The following is a 25,993-nucleotide window of genomic DNA, read 5'->3' as shown; positions in this document are numbered from 1 at the left end:
TGTTTGTTTTCTAAGGGGGGGGGAAAGCCCAAATATCTTAATTAAATTAATTAAATGTACCAACACCATAGGGTTTCATACTAAATAAATAGGGCTAATTAGACCTGGTGGCAAGTCTGAGTCGAGGGTTTGTCTCAAGCTCGGCATTGTCTCAGGTTAGGATGCGGTCCAAGGGCTCCCACTTATTACTTTACTGATAGTGATGGTGACTGATCGAATCTAATGTATCGTCCGCACGACTTCAGGGTTCGCGTAGATGTCCTCGTCGTCAGACTCGGAAGTGGTTCCGTTGCTCGAAGGGGCGTGCAGGTGGCTGGGGGCCCCGCCAGCCTGGCATACGTACCACTCATTGAGGTTGGTCACCTGAGGGGACAGAGTGCTCGAGCGACTCCTGGTGGGGTCTAGCACAGGGGACAAGGGGTCGCCCACTGGAGTCCCCACTGATGAGTAGCCCAGGGCTCCTGGAGAAGGTGGCGGGGACTTGCAGTGAATCTTCATGTGTTTCCTCAGGGAGCTCGGGTGGGTGTAGGACTTGTCGCAGCCCCGGACCTTGCAGTAGTAGGGCTTATCGCTGGTGTGGACGTGGGAATGTTTCTTCCGATCGCTGCTGTTGGCAAACTTCCTGTCACAGCCATCAAATTCACATTTGAAAGGCTTTTCCCCTGCAAGAAAGCACAGTGGAGGTTAACAGGGGGTCTTCAGAGTCCTCTGAACTTGAGAGAATAATCTTCAAGCAGATGGAAGGATGCAACTTCCCATTCTCTTGAAGACCGACTCCCAGCCTAATTCCCAATTCCCAGGTTCCAGAATGCTACAGGGAAGGGATACTTCCAGGATGGGCCTGGTGTCCCCTGGCCTGGAGGCTCTCCTTGGACTTGGGTTTTGGGAGAGGCTGGATGTCGACCCTGAAGTACCATAGGGGTCAAGGCGAGAAGGGCTAAGGGCTTGGATCAGGCAATAACGCTGAAATTCAACGGGGACCCAAATACCTCCATCCTTGTCCCCCTCGGGTCTATACACACAAAAATTCAAACAGATCCCCCGTCAAGATAAATGCTGTTGAAATAACTTCCAAAGCCACAGCTTAGGTGAAGACCGTAAAAAAAGGAGAAGGAAAATAAACAGATACTCAAGTAAAAGTAAACTGGGATTGATCAGTAAAATTATAATAATGGCATTTTGTTTCAGAGAGTTCCCCAGGATTTCACTGATGGAAAGGAAAGGCAATACACCAAAACCCCGATCTCCCCAGAAATAAAGACATCTGTGAAAACCACGATCTGACCACTAGATTTTTTACAAGCCTAGCTGGGCACAGAATAGGCTCTTGGCCTCTTCCTTCTCCCAGCTCTTCTCACAACTTACTGGGCAGTTAAGACCCTAGCAGAACAGAACCTTAACAAGCATTAATAAAGACCACATACCTCAGCCAGAGGCTTCTTCTAACATACTGTTTGATAGTAAACAGGAAAAAAAATGCTATTTATCAGAGTCTTTGGGCCCACTGCCCCTTTAAGCTGTCCTACCCACCCCAGGAACACAGGGCCTTTTAAACACAAGGTCCTGGGTGCAGGCAGTAGAAATGCTAAGACAACTAGATAACCCAGTAGAGTTACAGTAACCTACACTCTACACTTTGGTCTTAAAAAGCAAGGACAGAAAGACAGCAGGTAGCAGTTATGACTTCCCCCCTCACCTTAGTATCCATGAACTTGATGTATTTGAGTCCATAATTGAACGTTATCTCATACATACTGTGGTATAGTAATATATTTATTCCTTATATTTAAATTATTTTAAAAGGAGTTTCTCTACATTTCAGCAGCTACTCTGCTGATATATAAGATACAGTCTTTTCCTTGTTTTTCAACAAATTGTTTTTAAAAAGCCAAACAACTATTAAGACAGCTTAGTGTACATAAATTTTCTGTGGTGGATTCTCCTATACAGGTATTTCGGTGTAATTTTCTCTCTTTTAACTTCAGCAATGAATAACTACTTCAGTGCCAAGAGTATATTAGCACATCTGAAAAGTATTCAGATGCCTGTAACATAACTTACCCTACTTGGAAGTATTGTTTAAAAATTGAGTTATTATTCATATACCTCCTACACTGGCCTACAAAGAGGGAAAAACACAACATAATGCGATGGTAGTGACACCCTTTAAAAATTCTCTGTGGAGGGGCTGCAACAGAAATCAAGTTTTATCAAAACACTGGTTATTTGTCCTGATTCCATATTCCACTTTAAGTTGGAGATAATACTAACTTAATATAGCATTCTTCCCCCTAAAAAGCATAATCAGCTTTTCTTCAACATGGAGGCTTAAGTGGATTTATTCACCCTATGCAAATGTTGCTTTTTAGAACATTGTGTTTCTGCACAGGCTAAGCATTTATTGTGCAAAATAAACGGCTTGGACGATGCAAGCTTCACCACTGCTCACGATAAAGAGAAGCATTAAGAATCAGGCCCAGAAAAGGCAGATACCATATGGAAAGAAAGGTAGAAAAGCCAGCACAAGGGGAGATGGAGGAAGAAAATAGAAAAAAAGGAAAGGGTGATAGAATTGCCTATTTTATTCGCGGGGTGGGCAGGTGGGAGAGAGCCAACTCTACCTGAGTAGGAAGGGTGAGAGGCCCCAGTGTTTACATTTCAGACGCTGACAGTGGGGTCACGTCGGAATTTAACTACTTATAGGGTTTTAGAGAGTGAGGGAAGCTATGTGTGAGAACTCCAAGTCAAGCTCCAAGAAAGGTTATAAATGGAATTGGGGGCACGTGGGTCAGGAAACGGGCCTTCTGGAGTGGTCGGGGGATTATTCCCTTTGATCAGCCTGTCCCGCGATCCCCGGATAACTGCCCGCTCCCCCCGCCCCTCCAAAAAGGGACAGCGTTGCGGTGGGGAGGGGAGTCCGGGCTGGCCCCCGCTGGACACGAGGATCGATGGCTCAGCGGCCCAGGGACCGCCAAGAGCACCCAGCGCGGATCCGAGCATCAAGGGGCGGGCGCTCGCATCCCTGCCGCAGGGACCCTGCGAGGCCCAGGCCGCCGCCGCGAGCCGTGCGGGGACGTAGTCCTGCGCGCTGGGAACCCGAAAACCAAACGGCCCGGGTCCCCGCCCCCGGGGGCGCGCCCTTGAGGCGGGCGGAGGGAGGCGGCCCGTCCCGGGGGAACCGGAGGGCCGGCACCCGCGCCGTGAGCTTCCAGCTCCGGGCGCGAAGCGGTAGAGCACGGCCCCAGCCCGGGGCAATCTCCGGGCCGGGAGGGAAGGTCCCCTCCCCTCGGAGGTGAAAAGGCCGCAAGGGCCCGAGGTTGCGGGCGCCGTCAGGGGGTTCCCCTTGCGGGGGGCGCTTCACCGCCACAACCCCAGGCCTCCGTCTGGTCGGGAAGTGCTGGGCCCCGGGGCCAGCCGCTGGCTTAGAGGGGCCGGGGAGGTTTTACGAGAGCCCGGTGGGAAATCTCCTTTTGGAAACATTTAAGGCGGGCCGATCCCGATGAGAAAACAACGTGGCTGGCAGACCGGCCTCCGGGGAAAACGGGCTCCCAGCCCGGGGGCATCGGCCAGGCCACAGGAGGCCTGGCGGTTCCCGGCGGCAGGAGGGAGGCCTGGGATTCCAGACTCGGGCCTCCCGGGCCCGGCTCCTCGCGCAGATTCCCCGCCCCTCCCCGTAGCCTCGGCCGCTGGCCAGGTGTTGGGGCCCCCGCCTGGCGGCTGCCTCCTCGCCACCGCCGCCGCCACCGCGCCGATAAATCAGCCAAGTAATTGCCAAACGTAAACTCCAGTTACTTAAGTGTCCTCCGAGGGATAATCTCGTCTGTCCCTATAAATCCCGACCGAGCTCGCGCTCATCGGCGCTCCGGCCCTGCGCGCGCGCCCGCTCCAAGGGGGCGCACGGCCCACCGGAGCCCACCCGGCGCCCGAGGCCGCAGCTGTCCTCACCCCAAAAGGGGGCACACCCCCCCCCCTCAAGGCAGGGGCGGGGCGGGCGGGAAGGGGCCCCACCGCGGGCCATGGGCCTCAAGGAGCCTCTGCAGCCCGCTCCGTCCTCCTCTCGGGAAAACCTTCTCCAAAATGACGGAAACCAATTTCTCAGCACCCTCTAGGGCCCGTGTGATAAAACGTGTGACGGCGCGTGTGAGTATAGGTGTGTATGAAGGCGTGTGAATGAGCAAGTGTGACTGTGTGATCAGGGCCCAAGAGTGTCCCAGCTCTGAGGAAGGGGTCAGGAAGAACACGGGTGTGTGAAGTTGTTGCTGGTGTGATGTGTGCGCGCGTGAACGTGTTCGTGTGGGGTGTGTAACGGTGGGCGACTGTGTAAGCGCGTGCGTGTGTGTTTGTGTGTGTAGGAGGAAGGTCTCCGGGGGGCGCATTCCTTTCGCACTCTACACCCTGCCCGGAAGGGACAAGACTCCCTTTCCTGTCCCGTCCCGGAGGGGTCACACCGCGCTGGGCCCCCCGCGGCCCCGATGTCACCGCTAACCCCCCCCCACCACGCGCCCCAAGCACGCCCGCTCTTCGGACACCGCGCGGGGCCTGCCATGCGGTGAGGGGGCAAGTGCCGCCGGAGCGGCTCCGGTCCTGCGCTCCTTCCCCATCGCCCTCCCCAAGTTTCTGGAGCCGGGCGGATAGGGGCTGCCGACCGTCCTGGGCGCCTTCCTGCTCTGGCGACGGCGGCGGCTTCTGCTCCGGGGCGGTGGCGGCGGCGGCGGCTGGAGCGCGTGGCCGGTCCCGGCGGAGCGGGCTGCGGGGAGCGCTGGAGAGTCGAGCGCGTAGGAACGGAGCGCGGGGGCCTGTGTGTGTGCTATCGAATTACTTATTCATAGAAAAAAAAGGGGGGGGGGAGGGAGAGAAAAACAAGAAGTCACATGTCCGGGTTATACAGATGCGAAGAGAAGCAGCGGAAGGAGGGGAAAACAAAAAAATGAAGAGCAGGAGACGAAGGAGGAAGAGAAAGCGGCGGCAGAAGCGGCGGCGGCGGCCGGGGACAGACACCCACCTGTATGAGTGCGCTTGTGGATCTTGAGGTTCTCGGAGCGCGCGAAGACCTTGCCGCAGCCCGGGAAGGGGCAGGGAAGGGCTTCTCGCCGGTGTGCACGCGGATGTGGTTGATGAGCTTGTATTTGGCCTTGAAGGGCTTGCCCTCGCGCGGACAGTCCTCCCAGAAGCAGACGTGACTGCTCTGCTCGGGGCCGCCCACGTGCTCCACGGTGACGTGGTTCACCAGCTCGTGCATGGTGCCGAAAGTTTTGGAACAGGGCTTGGAGCCGCCGGCCGGAGGCGGCGGCGGCGGCGGCGGCGGCCCGGCTAGCTCCTCGGAGTCGATCCACTTGCAGATCAGCTCCTGCTTGATTGGCTGCCGCATGTAGCGCAGGAAGGCCCCGGCCGCCCCCGGGAGGTGGGGGGGCTGTTGCGCTGGCGCCGGCGGCGGCGGCGGCGCCGGGGGCGGCGCGTGGTGTTGCAGGTGGGGCCCTGGTCCGGTGGCTGCGGCCGCCGCGGCCGCAGCCGCGGCCGCCGCCGCCAGGTTCAGGTTTAAGTTCACGGCTCCGTAGCCGTGCAGGGCGGCGGCCGCCGCGGCCGCCACCGCCCCGTAGTGCGCGTCTCCCGAGCGCGGCGCGAAAGGCGGCTCGGCGCGGCCGTACAGCTCCGCCGCCGCTGCCGCGGCCGCGGCCGCTGCCAGCCCCAGGCGCATCTGGCCGTTGAGCGGGTGCGGGTGGCCGCCGGGGCCTCCTGGCGGCTCGTGCAGCGAGGGGAAGAGCGCCGGGCCGCCGCCGCCGCCGCCGTCCGGGCCCGCGTAGGTGCCGCTGGCCGAGATGAACATGCCACCCGAGGCGGGAGGCGGGGCCGGGTGCTGGGGGGAGCCGGGGCCCGAGCGCGGCTCCCCTCCGAGCGGGGCCCCGTGCATGGCCGCCGCGGGGGCCGTGGCGGAAAGGTCCCTCCGGAGGACGAAGTCCCTGCTGTGGCCTTTGCCGCTGCTGCCGCCGCCGCCACTGTTGGTGGTGGTGTAGCCCGAGAGGGCAGGAGGAGGAGGGGTGGGGAGGAGGGGAGGAGGAGGGGGGGAAGGGGAGGGGAGGAGGAGGGGCCGGGGCGGGGCGCCGGGGACGGCCCGCCGCGGGCGCCCCCGCCGCCGGGGGCGGTGCGGGCGCCGGGGTGCACAGCCGAGGCGGCGGCGCGGGCGGCGGCCGCCGGGGACTCGGGCGGCGCCGGGAGCGCCTGGGAGGGAGGTCTGGGGCCGGGCGCGCCCGCCTGGGCCATGTGCTCCGGTCTGAGCGGAGCGCGGGCCACGCCGGGGTCAGCGACCGGGTCCCGCAGGCGGAGGTGCGCGGCCGAGGCGCGGACCCGGGAGTGGGCGGGCGCGCTGGCCAGCGCCGGGAAGCCTGTCATGTTCTGCAGCGGCCAGGCGCGAGCCGCGGCCGGATCCGCTAATCTCGGCGCGGGCGGGTTCCTCTTGCTCAAAGGGGGCTCCATCAGAGCGACACAGTCAGACCCATGGACTCTCCCTGGGGGTACTTTTTTCCCTTCTCGGCCCGCCCTCAAAAACATGTATGTGTTAGGCGCTCTTTAACTTCTTTGTCCTGGCCGCCTAACTCCGCTCATTCCCGTTCCCACTCGGTCCTCCAGCGATTGGCCGAGCGGACACCACCTCGGAGCTGCACAGTGGGACCGAGATTTTGGAAATGGCAAGGGTGGGATTGGAGGGAGCCGCGTGATTGGCAGCAGGCGCGGCTGCCGGATTGGCTCCCTTTCCGGCCTTCGGCCCAGCGGGCACGCGCCCCCGCGCTCGCGGCCGCCTTCGCTTTCGCTTCGCGCCCCCTCCTCCCCCGGAGTCCCGCGTCCCCGCCTCCCACGGGATGCCCAAGTTGCACTTGCAGAAAGTTTGCGGCCGGCCTGCGCGCGCAGCGCCTAGCGTTCCCAGTACGCGCCTTGCGGAGAGCGTGCGCCGGCACGCGGCCGAAGGGCGCCAGGCGGCCCTGGGCTGGGGGACCCCTTCGGGGAGCAAAAGGCGAGGGGAGGGGGAGCCCCCAACTTCAAAAGCATTCTCTCACGGCACACCGCGTCCCTTCCAGCATCCAAACACTTTCTTACCTCCTCCCTTGGAAGAGCGCCGGGCTGTTCTCTGGGGGAGGAGGGAGTGAACAGATGTATGGCCTCCATCGTGCTCGAGGACAGGATGGTGGAAACTTCTTATTTGGGAAGGCACTCAATCTGCCGAGCGCTCGCGGAGGGCGCACAGACAGTAGACGGAATGAGAAAGGATATTAAAATCTTATTGGTTGCAAAACACCAGGTGAAGTTAAAATACATCTTTCTCCAAAGGAACCGTCTTACCTAGACTTTTTAGCTCATGGAATCCTTTTCAGCATGGTTCAAAGGAGTCAGCTCGAAGTGTAATCTCACTGCTCATCGGTTCTAGATCTGCCACTTCCAATTAGATCTACGGAGGGGGAGGGGCATCGGGCAGTGATTCTAACTTTTGCTTCTCCGAGATACACTGGCAGGGCAGGACAGACAGCATCTGTCCAGGGGGAAGCGGCTAAAATAAACCATATCTTTTAAACAGAAGTTCTCCTTCCGGTGCAGAATGCAGTCCGCATGGGTGCCTCATTTTTTCCGAAAGGACCACAAGTTAGATTGAAGCCAATAAAATAATTATTTTAAAAGCAAGCAGTATCTTTGCACTTTATGTGCTAATAGAATAACCTGTTACCATTTTTCTAAAAAGTTCATCAAGCAGGAGAGATGCTTTCCTTGAAAACCATAAAAACTGGCTTTCAAAAAAAGTAAGCCTCACCCCCTTTCAAGCGATTTGCTATCAAATCTTTTTGAAGAGAGAAATAGGTCTTTGCATCACTTGGGAGGGGGCAGTGAAATGTGACATCCCTCACACTTAAGGGTTCTTATTGCCCTAAAGTGCCATTTAGTTTTTAAAAAGAAAACATCTTAAAATTTTGCCATATGCCATGGTGCTCAAAAATTAAAGTCAGGTTTTTAAATTGTTTCTGCTGCCCTACATAAAATTATTTTTTAAAAAGAAATCATGACTAAAATTCCCCCCCTCCCGGTTTGGGATACAGTAAAACATGTTACCCACTTAATTCGTTTGCTGTCCAAGTTAAAAAAAAAAAAAAAGACTCCATAAAGCCATCATCTGTGAGATCATCCTGAGAAGTGGGAAGAATTATTTTGATAAGAGCTGATTCCATAGCTGCATTTACACTGGTGTGAACAATGTTTAACAGGGAATTTCCCTTCGAGCCTTGAGAATGTCATTACTCTTATAAAACTGACAAACCAACAAAGAAAATAGTACAATCAGATTTCAAATGGGTATTTTCTTTAAGCTTCAGTGAAGCTCAAATAAGGTGAAATAAGCAAGGCTTGAGTGCAAACACAACAAAAAACAATTTAATAAACAATAGAGACAAAATCCATATCTGTATTTGGAGAGGAGGAAGTCTTTCACAATGTTTTTTCCAAGACTTAAAAAGTCTCAAGCCACCCAGGCAAGGTGAAGGAAGGACTGTGTCATCTCTATGAATGGTTTATGAAGAAAGCATCTTATTTGTAATTGTCCACTGTCTTCACTTCCTCTCAGAACCTTGCAAATGAGGCTCCTCTATTTGAATTTTTTAGCGATAATCATCAACAAGTCCATAATGGCAGCGTGGCATGCAATCCTGCAGGTTATAAGTAAAAACAAAGCAAAAAGAATGAATAAAGAAAGAAGAAAATAAGCCCAACCTAGCCTTTAATATAGACTGTTGAGCATTTTTATTGTGCAATAAAATGGGTACCTCCACCTCTTTCAAAATAGCTTTTCCTCAAAATTATAACTGCTTTGTTTTATTGAATTGCTGAAATTTAATGGTTTAATGGGTGAAGGCATGAAGGAGAGGCTGTAAAAATGTGAATAATGGTGCAGCAGAGCCTTGCCGGAATCTGGAACCCGCCTCCTTGTACAACTCTTGTTAAACACAGCGTGATATGTATCTGTCATCGATTTAATATGTCTTAATTCAAATATAGCTCCCTGATCAATTTCTTTTTATGGGAAGCTTTAAAAAAGAAAATCTTACTTAGGAAATGATAGAGGTTTGGATAGCAATGAGAAAGAGAGATACTTGTGAAATGTGTTTAATGAATATTTGCAAACTTATGACCAAACTCAGACCCTAAAAAAGATAATTGACTCAGGTAAATCGACTTGAGACGCTAATTCTTAAAAGAAAGAACTGGAAGCAAAATTTCAATCAACACCAATAAGGCGCCAATAAACCGCCTGCCAATTAAACCTGAGAATAGGCCTGGCTGGATGATCATCAGGAAGGCTCGCAGTGGATTTCCGGATTGCCTTTCTTTATAAAAGAGCTTTTTATTTTGTAGAGGCGCTTTTTGTTATTGTGATGACCCGCCTGACCCCAGGTGCGCTGGTTCTTTTTCAAGCCATTTTGAGAGCCAAATCAAAACCCCTTCACATCCCGAGTTTCTAAGGACCCAATAACTGTGTCACACTTCCTAAGTAAACACCAACAATTTCCAGGGGGTTGAAGAAAATAAATACTAGTGTGGTTTTTTTTTGTTTGTTTGTTTTTGTTTTTTTTTTTTTAAGCAAAAGGGTGTAGAAGTCGTTATGCCAGTTCCCCTGTGGATTTAGCCCCATATTTCCGCGGTGGTGCTGGTCGCCAGGGCAGAGCCTCCAAACCCTTGCTCCTCTCTGCGCGTTTGCAGCGGAGGTGCTGGTGTGGGGCCAGCAACGTGGCGATCCATGGAGATGTCCTTTCTAGGGTCAACAGGTGCTCCTCGGGGAACGTGGATTTCCAGACTTCTCTGCTGCACCCCGAACCCCAACCGGTTCCCGGCCCCAAACCAAGGCGCGAAGAGGGTGGGAAGACGCCGTCAACGCCGAGCCGGCCAGGCCGCGCTCCGCTGCCTGGAGGCGGCCGAACCCGGTCTCGGGGTGCCCAGGCGGGCGCTCATGGCTCCCCGCTGTTCCGAGGGCCGGGAAGGGGGTGTACTGCGGCTCCCCGGTACCCTCCGGTCGTCCCTGGACTCAGCCAAGTCTCCTCGCGATGGGTGTGGGCAATTAATAAATTCTATGGGAAGTGAATTGGACATTTCCTGGCTTTTGAGCCTTTGTCTGATTGTTTCGGCAGGCGGGGGTAGGGGGTGGGGAGCAGGGGGTACGCCGGGGACGGGGAGGTGGACAAGAAAGGAGCTGGGGGACCCACTGAGCTGGCCTTTATTGCCTTTGCAATTGCTTTATGGCTACCCCATCCCGCGTGGTTTCCGCAAGGGCGGCCTCCTTGCAGAAGGGCTGGGTGCCCAGCGGTTTGGAGCACCTTGCGCCATCTGGGCTGCGCCAGAGGCAGGTTCAAGGGCGGAGAGGGTGGTCGGAACCCCTCGAAGGGTCAGAGGACTTTTGTAGCTCAGCCCAAGTGCTCCCCAGTGGGTGCTCAACTGGGAGAAGGGTTTATTAGCAGACAGTGGCGGGGGTGGGGGGGGGTGGGGGGGGAGACCTCTCAAAAGCTGGGGCGAGGGGAGCACGGGGACCCGCAACACTGCGTTTCAGTTGAGCTCTGTCGTGGCCGGAAGTGATGAAGACTTCGGATTCAAGGGCTTTTCCCGAATCAAGCTCTCCAGGCCACTAGGCAGTGAGGTACCCGGCCCTTTGCCCTGCTCGCACTCGGCGGGTACCAGTTGCCCAGCCCCCAGTCCTCACCACTGGCGACCTGACTTGATGGGACCTGCGACCCGGCCCTGGGGCCTTGGGTGCCAGGAAGCAACGCTCAGGTCTCAGTTCTAAGAGTTTCTCCGAGGGTTCCCTCCGTTTCCCGCCCTTCTGAGCCGCAGCTGAATCCTCAGACTCCTCGAACATGTGTGAGGCTGAGAGTAGACAGATGAGTGCTTCTTGATAGTTTTTGATCCCTGTCCCATGAACATGGACTTCATGAGGATTCAAAACCAAACCAAAAAACCCAGAGGCCTGGGGTGGGAAGCCATCACTGGAACCTTGGGATTTGTTTATTCATTTGTTTTGGATACTCAAGAACTGGACTCATCCCATTTACACCTGACCTTAGTACTTAAAAACCTTGAAAAATTCTGCCTCTTTCGAAAAAAATCAGTAAGATTGACCTGTCATCAAATATTATCATTTGGTTATCATTTGTTATCCTGAGGGGTGGGCATTGTTGAATGGCCTTTGACCCACATTCAACTGTTAAGATTGGTAATTTCTTGCAAAATCCCTAATTGTCGTCTTTTAAAATATGTTCAGAAGGTCTAAACAGTAAGCAGAAACCCCCTTACCTGTTCACAGTTCATGTAACCACCCAATACTTCTTTATGTTGGCTCCAAGATGTATTTCTCCTCCTCCCTCATGCTTTACTCTTTAGAATGTTTTTGGATGGGGAATAAAGGAGAAGCAGAAGTTCTTTTATTTCTAATCTCAAATTTTGTGAGTAGTTTCCCCTCATTCCATACCCCTTCCAATATGTATACTTCAATATTTGAAGAAGCTGTTGAGATAAATCAAATACTGACACATTGACGGATTTACTTGTGTAAGCAATATGGTTGACATATGGCATTGTTATTTATGAATGACAGCATAAATTGTATTACAAAGTCTATTGCAATAACACTGCAGTTTATTGGAAAGCTGCTCGCCTGTCACCGGTATTCAGCCTCTCTGGCTGTAGTTTGCCTGGGAGCCCAAAGGATAACTGCCCTCAAAATAATTAAACACATTGATGTAAGCCATTGCCTTCTGTTTTGGGGGGTTAGTTTTGTTTTTGTTTTACAGCAGTAGAAACTCTCCCATCAGGAAAGGAGACAAAGTAAAGACAGTTAGTCCTCTCGTTTTGCAAAAGCACAACCACTGTCACCCAGAAATGTTGGCTTCTGTTTTTTTTTTTTTTTCTTTCTGAGTCCCTAATGACAAATATACAAACATTTGCATCTCTCACTAAACTGCTGGTGAACATATATTTTATAGAGAGAATTTTTATAAGCCCGGTTACAGAATAGTAAATTTTAACTGTAGAAAAGTTCTTTTAGCAGGCTAGAGAGGGCCTTATCCCCTGATACTCCCTGCTTCCACTAAAGCTCCCCCTTTTTAAAAATGGTATTTAAAAGTTACAACATTGGCTGAGATTTTCACAATTTCCCCTTCTTTTACATTACACTTCTCTAAACCTCGGACAAAGCTCTTTTGTTCTAGGTGGGTTTTACAGGGGAGGGGGTCCCCCACCACACATGTGGTCCTTCATGGGTCAGGGGTCGCCCAGCCCAGGAGTGACTGAGAGGCTGAATCAAAGGTGACCTGCAACTTAATATCCTGTTGATGATCTTGTTGAATTTATGAGTGTCTGTGATGCAGAGGACAGTGCTGAAATCCTGTGAAATCCCCCCACTTTTTTTTGGCCCAGTGTATATGGACAGTCAATTCCACATTTTTTCTCCCATCTCTTCCTCCATTTCCATCTTTTCCCTTAAGAGGAAAATTAGAAGGTTGAGTGGTATGTTCACCCAGTGTTTCTGCTTTCCAATATAAAGATCCCTTTTGTTTGCTTGTTTGTTTTTGGCTTCTCCTGGCCAACAAGATGTACCTGAGCATGTGAGTACCCTGTGTGTGCCTCTGCATTGTTTGTAGGCATATGTACACAAAATACTCAGCATACGACAAAAGAAGCCAGTCACCCGTTTACAGAGGCCCACAAACCGCAACGAGGTGTTCAGTGAATGAGTGCCCGGGTGTTTGATGGGATTTACTGGTGTTCTTGTGTGTTTTTTTTTGTTTTGTTTTTGTTTGTTTGTTTTGAAGACAATCCGAATTCTCTACTACACTGCCATTCTCTCCACTTGTTGGGGAAAGGGTTGCCAGCCCTGGGACCATCCATATACGGAGAAGCCTGGAGTCTCGCTGGCCTAGCCCTGTGCTGGCCCCAGGACATCTGAAAAGCTCAATTTTGGAAAACTTAGAAAGAGAGCAAACGTTTGCCCGATGGAGATGGTTAGGGGTCCCCGGGTTCTGACACCAACACGGCGGGCCCTTCTAGAAACCTGTTGAAAAACTGAATTTCACTCTCAGGGTGCGGAAGTCGGCTGGGTTTTTTTCCTTGGCCAAGGACCTCAAAGGTACTTTTGAGGCAATGACTCTGAAAGCCTTTCAGGTTTTTTTTCTTTTTTCTTTCTCTCTATCCCTTGCTTTCTTGATCTCTCTCTCTCTCTCTCTCTCTCTCTCCCCCCTCTCCTTCCCTTAAAAACAAAAACAAAAACTGTGTCTTGAAGCGAAGGAGTTCCGCGGTTTGTGGAGAAATAAAGCACTTCTAAGAGGAGACGGCGACGTGACTTTGAACTTGGCTCAGCTCCTGCGTGTCCTGCAGAGAGAGAGAGGTGAACTGGAGCCGGGAACGAAGAGCCAGGAGCGCCCAGGCCGCCGGATCCCCAGCGGGGATCAGCCGTCCGTCCCACCGCCCGGCCGCGCGGCCCCTGGATCCTGGGCCCGCGAGCGCCCAGCGGCTTCGGCCCGCAACGGGCGCCGAGAAGGGGGAATCCAAGCGAAAGGAGAGAACGGGGCGGGGAGGAGGGGACAGAGGAGGGCGGCGGGGGCGAGTCCGTGGGAAGGAAGGAAAACTTGGAGAAGTCTGATGGTTTGGAAGAAGAAGAGTGAGGTTTGCGGACATGCAGGATTGTTATTCTCACGACCATTATTTCTAAGAAAATATTTTCTTTGGGAAATACTTTCGGGGTAAGCTTTGCCAATTCTCCCCCCTCCTACCCCTCCATACAAATTGATGAATACAAGAAACAAGTGTGAAAGGCTGTGCCTTGGGCAGATTCACTGTATCAGGGCAGCCCTTCTGCCTGGCGTATTTCTCTCTCTCTTTCTCTCTCCCTGGTCCCTTTCTGCCTCGAGGGGCAGTTTGACATTTGCCTTCCCCTCCCCCCTGACAGAGGGAAAGGTGTGCGCAGAGAAGGAACATTTCCTTCTTTCAGAAAAGTCGAGAAGCCCCAGCTTCCGAGCAAAATCCCGGGCTTTCAGACAAGATGCCCGAGCTTTCCTCCTCCTCGCCCCCAGCCCCGGGGCAGGGGCAGGGAAGGCGGGCAGCCGGAGGGCACCGGGCCCCTTGTGCGCGGGGCTGCGGTCAGCTCGGATCTTTAGGGACCCGCTCAAGCCGGGAGAGGCTGCGTTGTGCGAGCGCAAGGGCCGGGTTCTGCTCCAGATCGCCTGCTGGAGTTCTCTTCCCGCGTTTTCTTTTTCTTTTTTTTTTTTTGATGGCCTTAATTTCAACTTGAAAATTTGAAATGCGTGTTGATTATTTTCTTCCTTGAATTTTATTTCAACTCCCAGAGATTTTTATTTTTAAAAGCAGTTCTTTCTGCTAGCTAGGCGAAGAAAGGCGCTGGCCTCGGGCCTTCCATTCGCACCTCCGCAGCCTCCGCGGCCCGTCGCTTCCTCTCCGGTTACCTCCGGAGCGCGAGCTTTCGGCCTCGGGACGGGAAACGTCCTCAGCGGCCAACCGGGGACCTGGGACCCAGAGAGCAGCCTCGGGCCCCGCCATCGGCTAGAGCGGAGGGCTGCGGGGGTGGGGGTTCTCGCTTCTGGAGAATGATTTATAAATATCTTCTAGGTTTGAGCCCTACCAGTCTGGAGATCTCTTTTCCCGGGACTCTGATGAGCCTGACCCTCGGCCGAACTCCAGCCTGAGCCTGGCTTGGCCGGGCGCCTCCAGCGTCCCCACACCTCCCACCCTACAGTGGCAGAGGCCCGGACTTATGGGCACCCACCCCGAGGGTGACACTGTCTTTAAACCGCTTCCAAACAATCCCCTCCCTCGCGGGGGCCGCTGCCCAGTGTTTACAGCCTTAATCAGAGAGGGACGCGAGCGGCCGGAGGAGTGGAGCGCGCCGAGCGCCGGGTGGGGGCCGCGGCCGGGGAGGGGGCGGCGTTTGGGTGAGTGTCCAGAAGGGTGGGAGGGAAGGGCACGTCTGTTTTTTCTAGCCACCCCCCTCCCCATCCTGCACCTGTGTGTTCACTACCCCAGGACAAGTCGACAAAAGTGTGTGTTGGGGAGGTGGGCGCGGATCAGGAGCGTGCCAACACGTCCGGAGATCTGCCCCTGAGCCGCGCGCCCCCCGGCGCCCTCCAGGCGGGGCACTGGGGCTGTAGCCTCCCGGCGCACAGAACCTCCCACCTCGCGGGCCCGGTCGCTAGCCACGTTCTCGAGCAACCAGAGGTGCCCGCTTTCGGTCCCCGGAGAAACGGTGGCTTCTACGGGAGGGCGTGGGCGCAGAGTACGCAACCAAGGGCACTGTGACCCCACCCCACCCCCGCGGCCCAGACCCTCGCTCGGCCGGCCACCGGGCTCGGGGGAGCGCCTCAGCCCGCAGGACGAGGAGCCGTCGCGCCCAGGCGCACGGGGATGCGGAGGGAGAGGCCGGCGAACCCGGAGGGCTGCCACCATCCGCGGCGGCTGGGGCCGCTGGGAGCTGCTGCGGCGCCCGGGCGGAGGGGGCGGGCCGGCCTCGGGGCGGGGGCGCTGGATTGACGGCGCGGCAGCGGCCAATGGTGGCGCCGGGCGAGTGGGAGGGCGGGGCTGGAGCCGCCGCTAAAGGGGCGGTGTGAGCAGGAGGCCGGTCCGGGAGCGCGAAGGAGGGAGGCTGGGGCGGGAGACGCGGGGGCGAGGGGGAGGGGAGAGGAAAAGGAGGAGACAAAAAAATAAAAAAATAAAAGGCTGCGGCTTTGGCTGCGCCCCGTGAAATAAACAGAGGCGGAGGCGGTGGTGGTGGCGGTGGCGGTCGGAGCCCACCGCAGCCCAAAGCGGGGACACGCACTTCGCCCTCCGCTTGGGCACTTGCTCCGAACTCCGCTCGGTTTTGGCGGGTGCGGCCGCCCCTCCAGGCCCGGGATTCCCGGGCCGATAGGAGAGAGAGAGGGAGGGAGCGAGCGAGCTGGAGAATACTTTTTTTTTTGGTATTGTTATTGTTTTTGAGTCCAGCCTCCCCCTCCTCCCCGCCTTCGCCTTCTCCCCTCCCACAGCCCCCCTTCTCCCCCGCCTCCTTCTCCCGCACAACTTAAAGAAAGACGGAGCAGCGCGGCAGCCTCCTTCATCTGGGGGAATCCGGGGCCGCTCGCGAGTTTACTACGTGAGGCGCAGCCAATGCCAAGCGCGGAGGACGCGGAGGGCTAAACACCGCGGCCGCCGAGCCAAACAATACCCGCCGCGCGCGGGGCGGCGCGGGCAGGGCCGCGGGGGAGGGAGCGGCCGAGCGAGCGCGCCGTGGAGAGGGCGCCCGGCCTCCGTCCGCCGCTCCCAGCACCCCTGCCGCGGCCGGGTGGAGCCGCGGGCCCCGCCGGGCTGGGCCGCCGAATCGCCGAGGGCTCCGCGGTCCCCGCCTCGCCCGCCTGCCCGTGCCGCGCGCGGCTGGCGCGCTCGGGCACCTTGGCCCTGCTGCGGCGGTGATCGCATTCTGCAGGCGCCGCTTGGCGCTGCCGGGCCCCGGGACCGCGGGGCGGGCGGGCGAGCGAGCGAGTGAGTGCGTGCGCGCGCGAGTGCGCGCAGGGGTGGGGGCCGCGGCGCTGCGCTCGCCCCCCGCCGACCCCCCTCTCTGCTCGGTTCCCCACGCCTCCCTCCTGCTCCCTCCTCCCGCCCGCCCTCCCCTGCCCTGCCCGCCCGCCCCCGCCGCAGCTCCTTTAATACACTTTGGTTCTCCGCCTGGCTTTGGACTCTTCTCCACCACCTCCTCCTCCTCCTCCCGCGCCTCCTCCGCCGCCGCCGCCGCCTCCTCCTCCTCTTCCTCTCCGCGCCTTCGCTCCGCGTCCGGCCGCCCGAGGCACATCCAGGCGGCGGCGGAGGCGGCGGGCGCAGGAGCGCCGCTCGCGGGACTGAAGCCGCCGCCACCACCGCCGCCGCCGCCTGCGCTTGGAGCCGGGCGGCCTTTGGACGCAGCCCCGCGAGCGGGGCGGGAGTGGGAGCCGAGGAAGCGCGGGGTTCGCCGGGGCCGGCGGGGCGGGCGGGCGCGCTGGCCATGCTCCTGGACGCGGGGCCGCAGTTCCCGGCCATCGGGGTGGGCAGCTTCGCGCGCCACCATCACCACTCGGCTGCGGCGGCGGCCGCCGCGGCCGCGGAGATGCAAGACCGCGAACTGAGCCTGGCGGCGGCGCAGAACGGCTTCGTGGACTCAGCGGCTGCTCACATGGGCGCCTTCAAGCTCAACCCGGGGGCGCACGAGTTGTCCCCGGGCCAGAGCTCGGCGTTCACGTCGCAGGGCCCCGGCGCCTACCCCGGGTCTGCAGCGGCCGCCGCGGCAGCCGCCGCGCTCGGGCCGCACGCCGCGCATGTCGGCTCCTACTCCGGGCCACCCTTTAACTCCACCCGGGACTTCCTGTTCCGCAGCCGCGGCTTTGGCGACTCGGCGCCCGGCGGCGGGCAGCACGGGCTGTTCGGGCCGGGGGCCGGCGGCCTGCACCACGCGCACTCGGACGCGCAGGGCCACCTCCTCTTCCCCGGCCTCCCGGAGCAGCACGGGCCGCACGGCTCGCAGAATGTGCTCAACGGGCAGATGCGCCTCGGGCTGCCCGGCGAGGTGTTCGGGCGCTCGGAGCAGTACCGCCAGGTGGCCAGCCCGCGGACCGACCCCTACTCGGCGGCGCAGCTCCACAACCAGTACGGCCCCATGAATATGAACATGGGGATGAACATGGCAGCGGCCGCGGCCCACCATCACCACCACCACCATCACCCTGGTGCCTTTTTCCGCTACATGCGGCAGCAGTGCATCAAGCAAGAGCTCATCTGCAAGTGGATCGACCCCGAGCAGCTGAGTAACCCGAAGAAGAGCTGCAACAAAACTTTCAGCACCATGCACGAGCTGGTGACCCACGTCTCGGTGGAGCACGTCGGCGGCCCGGAGCAGAGCAACCACGTCTGCTTCTGGGAGGAGTGTCCGCGCGAGGGCAAACCTTTCAAGGCCAAATACAAACTGGTCAACCACATCCGCGTGCACACCGGCGAGAAGCCTTTCCCCTGCCCCTTCCCGGGCTGCGGCAAGGTCTTCGCGCGCTCTGAGAACCTAAAGATCCACAAAAGGACCCACACAGGTAACCGCGTGGGTCGGGTCGGGGTCTGGGAGCAGAAGGGAGAGAAGCCGTGGTTAGCTGGCGGGGAGAAACGCGCCGACCGCCATCCCCTGCCCTGGAACGGGAGATGTTTTCGTGTGTGCGAGAGAGAGCCAGCGGCTTGTTGTTGTTGGCGAATGAAAGAATATTATTATTGGGCTGGGTTTTTTCCATGTGCGGAAATTGAGTTTTAAATGATCGAGGTAACATCAAATGCATGCTTCGGGTGATGCAACTGCTTCGTTGGCTCAGCTTCGGTGAATAATTTCCGTCCTAAACAGAACGCAGAAAATAAAAGTAGCCTCCAACTCGGTGCCCGGGAATCGAGCCTAGAGAGGATTTTGCCAGCTTGTCTGAATGTGCTTTTCTGCTCCGGGTGTGCGTCTGCGTTTTGAGTGGCTTATGTGTTTTTCCACTTTTTTTTTTTTTTTTTTTTTACTACGGGCCCAGACGTCCTTACCCGGACTGTTTCCCATTAAAAAATGAGTCTGGTGTGAGCCGAAGCTGTAAAGCGTTTCTCGTTTTTAAAGTGTTTTTAAAGCCCATCTCGAGGTGGGTCGCGGAGCTTTACGGTGGGTTCGCAGCAGTCTGTGAAATTCTCTTAAGGGGCACCAGAGGGTTTGCGATTCCAAACTTGGACCGACAGCCGGGTCAACGAAAGCCCGGGGCGGCGCGGCCCCGCGGGGCAATCGCGTGAGAAGAGAGCGCCGAGAAAGAACGCGCCTCTCGCCTCATAGATTATTCATCTATGACCAGGTCCCAGCCAAAATCGTGCCAGACGATTTCCTAAAAGAAAGCCAAATGTTTTAGCAACTTCCCCCGTCAATATTTACTCCGAAGTGGGGGTGCGCCAGCGGCCTATTGTTCTCTTCCGGGAAGGGAGGCAGCCGAGGTGCGAGACAAGCTTTTAACAAGGTTTAAAATTTGAGAAATATATTTGCATGAAATGCTCGCTTTCGAGTCCTGCGTCTGAGCGGATGTCTTTAAGAAACAATTTAGGTGCTAATGGAATTTAACGTTAAATGATCCCCTCTCCAAGTGGAACAATGTTGGAGTTTTCACACCTCTAAATGACTCCAAGCATTTGGAATTCTGGCAACAGAATGCGGGGACCGCCAGAAAATTTAAACAGGGGAGTTTCTGAAAGCCTTGGCTGATCCCCCCACCCCCACGGCCCAGCCTGCGCCTCTCTGCAATCTCTCTCAAGTGCTGCCTTATCTCATATTTCTCTCTTCCCCCAAGTTGTCTTCAAAAGGCTAGGAGTGCACCGAGAATTATTGGTTAATTCAATCTGCAGAATTTTGGATGGGAAAAAAAAAAAATGCTGGCTCAGTCGCTATCCACAGTACGGTCCCCAAACAACACACAGCATCTCCAAATGTAATTGCCTACTGGCCCCAGAGAGAAGCCGACAGCAGCCTGTGTGATTCTGATAATGCCCCAAATATTTTGTCATAATAACAGCTTCTCCATGGCGAGACCAACTTGTTAGAAGCCGCGAGTCCAAGAAGCCCTGTAAGAAAGGCAGTTAGGCAGGGCTGGGGGGTGGGGTGGGGGCTACCCCAACTTGATCAGAGATGTGAGGAAACGCGAGTCAGCCTAGAAGAAAAGTAAAATAGGAAGTAAAAGCGCGGCGGTCAGGTGGGAAGGCGCAAGGGAGCCCCAGGCCCTTGTCGCCCCTCTTTTCTCCTCCCGGAGGCCTGGTCCCCTTCAAGGCCAAGGGGTGGGGTGGAAGGTAGGGGTTCCCGGGGGCGCGGGGGCTGGTGGTGGTGGTCTCCGGGCGCGCCGGCAGCCAGCGCGCGTGTTCGTGTCCACAGGGGAGAAGCCCTTCCAGTGTGAGTTCGAGGGCTGTGACCGGCGCTTCGCCAACAGCAGCGACAGGAAGAAGCACATGCACGTGCACACCTCGGATAAGCCCTATCTGTGCAAGATGTGTGACAAGTCGTACACGCACCCCAGCTCTCTGCGGAAACACATGAAGGTACCGCCGGGCAGGCGCGAGGAGGGCGAGGCGGCCGGGCTCAACCGCCGGCCCCGGGGTGGTGGGGGAAAGCCGAGTGTCCCGGCCGGGCCCCCAGGGGGATAGGTTGGGGGACACTTCTGGGGATGGGGGGGCACTTCTGGTGGTGGGGGAGGCCCGGCCCCACAGCAGCTGCACTCACACCCAGTCCCCTTTGGTCTCCCCTCCCGGCTTTTGTCTTGCAGGTCCATGAGTCCTCCCCGCAGGGCTCCGAGTCGTCCCCGGCCGCCAGCTCCGGCTACGAGTCGTCCACGCCCCCGGGGCTGGTGTCGCCCAGCGCCGAGCCCCAGAGCAGTTCCACTCTCTCCCCGGCGGCGGCAGCGGCTGCAGCAGCGGCTGCGGCGGCGGCGGCCGTGTCCGCGGTGCACCGGAGTGGAGGCGCGGGCGGCAGCTCCGGTGGAGGCGGCGGGGGAGGCGGCGGCGGCGGGGCGGGCGGGGGCGGCGGCGGCGGCAGCTCCGGCGGGGGCAGCGGGACAGCCGGGGGCCACGGCGGCCTGTCCTCCAACTTCAATGAATGGTACGTGTGAGAGGCCGGGGCGGGGCTGCCTCGGTCCCTCTACTGGTAACAGCGCCGAGAGCACCCCGGTGATCGGTGTTAAAATTCCCAATCTGATTTTTATGATGATGAAAATGATTTTACCAGCAGAAGGATTTTTAAAAGTTCTTGTTGTTGTTGTTGGTTTTTTTTTTTTTTTTAAATAATCTAGGCATGAAAAGCAATGATATCCCTTCCGGAATCTTTAAAGCTAAAAATATAAAATAAATAAAAATAAAAATCATTTTAAAAAACCCATAAAAATATTGACCCAAACCTCCCCTTTGCCTCCCTCCACGCCCCTTTCCCTCCCCACGCCTTTCCCAGTCTTCTGACAAACTGTACATAGCGGACTCCTCTCTTCTCCGAGGTGGTTTTAATGGCTTCTTGGTGTATAGAAGTTTGTCCATTTGTAATTCTCCGGGATTTTGTTCCTCCTGCCTCTCTCCCCTTCCCTTCCCCAAGCGATGGGCTTCTTTCTTTTTCTCTTTTTAATTTCCCCGGTTTCTTTTTAAGTAATGTGGAAGAAAATGGTTTCTTTTGTATTGTGGTATTGAATATTGTGTTCCTTTTTATGAGGCAACTTGATTGTAAACTTCATGCAACTATAGACTGGAAAAAAAAAAAAAAAAAAAAAGCCGTGCCAAAGTCTCCCTTCTGTTTCTTCAACATGCAGATCCACAGCACTCACATCCACATCACCGCCACCAACGCTTGTGAATGTATTTTTCTGTTAGCTGGGTTTACATGTGATGTTTTAGTGCTTTTGCAAGTTCAATTTGTTAGTTCCTGTATGAAAGATTGTGGGGAGGGGGGGAAGTAAACGTCGTGCCGTTAGCTTTTTCCGTAATAACACCCTTCCTTCTGTAAATACCCGTTACCATATTTATCCATTTGTAATTAAATTATGGTATTAACTTGCTACAGAGGAAACAATATTTATAAAGAATGTTTCTTAACTATAAATATGTACAATTGTGGGCATAAACTGTTTCAGATTTTTTTATTTGAAGGTTTTAAGTGGTTTGATCATTTCTTGTGATATGTTTTGAGAGTAATGCATACAGAAATATAATAAAATGTGTTGAAACTGCACGAACATACTTTTTTTTTTCCTAGCAAAGTTACTCAAGGAAATGGGCAGGAGTAAGCAGAGGGCTGATAGGGGTCTGGGTCAGCTGCCTCATTGAATGGGAGGCACCACCTCGAATTCAGGGGGAAGGTGTATGCCTAGAAACTGGGCCAAACTGCCTCTCTGGCAGAAAGTCTCCAAATTATTTTGTATGTCCTTTGTTTCTGTAGCTGAGAGTGAATTACATTTTTGGACAGCCACTGCAAGGACCCGCCTGCAGGAACCTTCCGAGCTTCTAATGGCTCCATTATCTGAGGCGGTGCCTTTCTTTCGGCTGTTTGGACTGGACTGAAGAGCACTAACCATTTCCTTATTCTTTGTTTCCTCTCTTCCCTGCCCCCTTTCCTCTCCCTCCCTCTGAAAAGCGGAGGTACAGTTATTTTTAATTGCAGGTTTAAAACTGAGCTGAGTCCTTTGTTTTTGAACTTGGTTCAATGATGATAGTTTAAGGGCCCCTTTCTACTAAAAGTTTTTTTTTTTTTTTCCTTCCTTGAAATTTTAAACAGCTTGCTCAAGGCATCCTGCTTATCTGCCCAGCTACTGCTCACCCATAAGTGCGATGTTCAAGGGAGGAAGGTGACAAATAGACTACACTTTGATTTAGGAAAACCACCAACCATCGGCCCCCAATAAAAGAGAACCTCTTCAAGAATTCCGTGAAGTCAAATAGAATAAGCTGCAGAGACTGAAACGGCCAGGTGGAAATGAGTGAGGCAACAGGACCAACCACCAGCTTTTCTCTAAGGTTTGCAGCCTCACTCCCCTCCCCTGAAAGAGTTTCACAAGAGTTTTCAAACAAGATGCTCTAAGGGAGAAGGCAAAAATAACATTCAGAGTCAAAGGGTAGGAGTGGGGTCATTTCTTTTTTGAAATCCCTGAGGCTTCAGGACATTTCCATCTTCCTGGGGATCCGTGTTGCTCAGAGAGACCCTGGCAGGCCCGGAGTCACCACCCAGTGGTGAAAAGGTTTGGTTGCCAGGGGGGCGACACCCCCAGAGGATCCCCCAGCGGCGCGCAGGGCTCTGCTGGCTGAAGCTGATGGTGATGGGCGGGTGGCTGTGGCTGCTGGCGCTCCTCTCCCGCTCTGGCCCTGGGCTGAGCCGCAGGGACAGGCAGGGGAGGCTGAAGGGCCGCTTGGGGAGAAGGGCAACTCTGTCCTCCCAGAGGCCATGCTACCTATTCAATGGGGAAGGAAAGACATTAGCCTGGGGGCTGTGTGTGTGTCCAGGAGGGTGACAGTGGCCACCGGGCTAGCCCTCCCCAGTGGCCCAGCGAACTGCCTGCGCACCAGCTCCTGAAGAAATCAACCCCCTATTAAAATGAAATTTATAACCCCTAATAATATTAAGGAAAATTATTAAAATAATTGGCATATGTTACTGATCCTTGGGAGATTTCATTGAACACATTGTAAGCTGTGAGTTTTTTCAAAGCCCCCATCCCTGGGGGAGGGGGCGCATGAATCAGATTAAATATTCATCATAACTGTGCAAGAATGAGATGGTCGGTTTTAGATGTTTTAATGTTTTAGACTTTTTTTTTTTGGTGGGAATTATTGGCTTTGAGACACCTCCCAAACCTAAGGAGAATGTTGGTGAGGACGGTGCTTTTATTTTTTAAAGTATTAACTGGAGGCCTTGGATTTTTCCCTTTGGGGAAAGAAGGAAGGCCGGAGAAGAGGACAGTCTCCCAGCTTTGCATTGGCCGATGGCTTTGCAGAGCTGAAGTCAGAGAGCTACCTGGGGGCCTTTTAGGTCTGGGGGTGCTGATGCTGGTTGTCAGCAGGAAATAAAACTGGGAAGGGGCCTGGCCCTGAGGAGGACCACAGCCTGGGAGTGGTCTCCTGGTCCATCCTAGGATGTGAAGGGCAGAGAGGGGCGGCTTTCCAGCAAAACATCCCTAGGTTCTCCAGGCCTTGCTCCCACCGCTCTGTCCAGACAAGTCACAGATCCGACAGTGGGGCCGGGTCTTGGCCTTTCACGTCGACCCTATGCAACCCGGAGAGAGATGGGGGAGAGGGATAGTCAGGGTGTGAGACCATCAGAGATAGGCGTGGGGGGCAGGGCGCCCAAGATCTTGAGTGGCCCCGAGGTACCTGGGCTTGGGATGGAAGAGGGGTACTGGCGCCCTCACCCCCTCCCCTGCCTAAACAGACCCGAATCGAACCTGCCCTCGCCTGGCCTCCGGAAACACCGAACGGAGCCCAGTTTCCGCACCCCCTCAGGGGAACCAGAGCTGCACCCTTGGTTAGCTGCCCGCAGGGACCGGGTCAGGGGCTGGGGTGGGGTGGGGGACACGTTTCTGCGAGTCAACGCCGTCAACTTGAACTTCAGATCTCCCAAAATCGCTCCTTTGCCGCTGCGCTCCATCCACCACCACCGAATAAAACTCCCCGCCACGCGAGACTCGCTTTATCTGGAGGCAGCTGCAGCCCCCTCGGGAGAGACCCATCGTTATTATTATTAATTATCGTGATCCTCATTGCATTATTAATGACCGCAGTGATAACTGGCATCTCGGCATCTGTATCTCCGGGTTCAGTGATGGGACATCAAGCTCCGGGCCGGTGAGGCGGGGTGGAGAGGTCGGTGCTGGGGGGAGGTCACTCCAGGAGCAAAAGCCCAGGTCAGTTCTCCGGCCGAAAGGAAGCAGGTCACAGGCCCAGCAGAACCCGTCCCACGCTGTCCGCGCCCCGCTTTCTTTTCTTGGTGGCACCTTCTCTCTTCCTCCCCCCTCCCGCCCCGACCCGGTCCCTTTGTCTCTTTCTCAGACGGATGTTTTCAGTCTCAAGTGGCGTTTGTATTTTCCGCCCAAAACTGAGATCAAGGGCAGATCCTAGGCTGGACCGGAGATTCGGGTTTCCCTGGGCTCCCTGCTGTCCTCCGGAGACCTGGGGTGGGCTAGGAGGCCCCGGGCTTTCCAGGCGACCGGTGGTCCTCCCGGCTCGGCGGGCCTGGCATCGGGAGGGGGTTCTGGTAGGTCGTTGATGAGCTCCCCCGGTGGCACAGCGGGACCCGAGGGGATCCACCGTGTTCTCTCACTAGGGACTCGGGTCCTAAACCCCCAACACCATCACGCCGCGGAAATAACCCAAAGGGAACGCTAGGCCTGCGTCCAAGAGCTGGGAAATAAAGGCCTCAAAATAACACCCCACCAAGACTCCAGTCGAACCATGGGATGCATTTTCACTTTAAGGGACACGTGCCCCGTAAAGCGACCCTAGGGATCCAAAGTAGGCGTTCAATAAATACTTGCCGATTGATGGATTAGAGTTTGGTATCGCTCGCGTTCCGCGGGAACTTGGAGAGCCTGGGCCCACAGCTACCCCCAGCAGACCGCAATGAATGGTTTCTATTTTTAACTGGCAGCTCAGAACAGGGCCTGAGAAATGTCTCCCTCTTTTCTACCCTCCTCCACCCTACCCCACCCCCACCCCGATCCCCACCCCCACCAGGCCTCCAACAGATTGTTGCTGGGTTTTTTCTTTTAGGGAAGAATCTAGACCCTTCCAGACTGAATCGGGAATCTGGCATAAACCCTCAGGCGCGTCCAGCTGGGCTCCTGAGAACGAAAAGGCAGCGCTGGGCAATCTGAACAGGGTGTTATCAACGAGAGCTTCTGCAAACTAGAACCCGGGCAGCCCGAGGGTTCGAGTTCACGGTCAAGGCGGTGGAGCGACTGGGGCCGCAGCGCCCACGCCCCGCCCCGCCCCTGCACCGCCACATCCCAGATCTCGGGAGGGGTACCCGGGGGCTCGGGTCCTCCCCTCCCGCCCCGCCCCAGCAGGGCCCAGTCGGGGAAAGGTCGGTGCTGGGGCCCCCTCTTCGCCCTCGCAAGTTTCCCTTTTTTGTTCCCAGGGGTCGACAAGCTTTTGCAGAGCTGACACCTCCTGCGTCTTGCCCGCATCCCGCATCTCGCCAGCCCCTCACTTGGGATGAAGTTTGGCGCAGCCGCCAGGCTGGAGCGAGGGGCGCCCCTTCCCTCGCGCGCGTGCACACAAACGGGCAGGCTGAGTCTCTCTCTCTCTCTCTCTCTCTCACACACACACACACACACACACACACACACACACACACCTCTCCTCTGACATCCCCGCAGCCCCCACTGCGGGGCTCGCGTGAGCACGATGAGCCACTAAGATTTGGGGCAGGTGGTCTGAGGACCCCTGCAATGGATGC

The 25,993-nt window shown here is 55.9% G+C and overlaps 2 protein-coding genes across 2 annotated transcripts; one reads left to right on the top strand and one right to left on the bottom strand.

The window, feature by feature from the left end:
• Positions 1–211: 211 nt before the first annotated feature.
• Positions 212–6,486, bottom strand: ZIC5 (Zic family member 5). The gene is given in 4 exon segments (XM_070380869.1): positions 212–662; positions 5,003–5,080; positions 5,083–6,109; positions 6,112–6,486. Coding segments are annotated over 4 exon segments (1,908 nt in total). The 5' UTR covers positions 6,472–6,486; the 3' UTR covers positions 212–219.
• Positions 6,487–17,038: 10,552 nt separating this feature from the next.
• ZIC2 (Zic family member 2) lies at positions 17,039–20,675 on the top strand. Its single transcript, XM_070380868.1, has 3 exons — positions 17,039–18,110; positions 19,946–20,109; positions 20,334–20,675. Exons 1-3 carry the CDS (start codon positions 17,039–17,041, stop codon positions 20,673–20,675), a joined length of 1,578 nt encoding a protein of 525 aa, XP_070236969.1.
• The last annotated feature ends 5,318 nt before the right edge of the window (positions 20,676–25,993 follow it).

This window comes from Bos mutus, chromosome 12, assembly GCF_027580195.1.
Source record: "Bos mutus isolate GX-2022 chromosome 12, NWIPB_WYAK_1.1, whole genome shotgun sequence".
Lineage (NCBI taxonomy): Eukaryota > Metazoa > Chordata > Mammalia > Artiodactyla > Bovidae > Bos > Bos mutus.
Note: the sequence above shows the minus strand (reverse complement) of the source record. Positions and strands in the feature narration are given on the sequence as shown.

Coding starts and splice junctions, on each gene's coding strand:
- ZIC2 (XM_070380868.1), top strand. CDS start 17,039: ATGCTCCTGGACGCGGGGCCGCAGTTCCCGGCCATCGGGGTGGGCAGC. Junction 18,111..19,945: donor CCACAAAAGGACCCACACAG/GTAACCGCGTGG, acceptor TCGTGTCCACAG/GGGAGAAGCCCTTCCAGTGT. Junction 20,110..20,333: donor CTCTGCGGAAACACATGAAG/GTACCGCCGGGC, acceptor TTTGTCTTGCAG/GTCCATGAGTCCTCCCCGCA.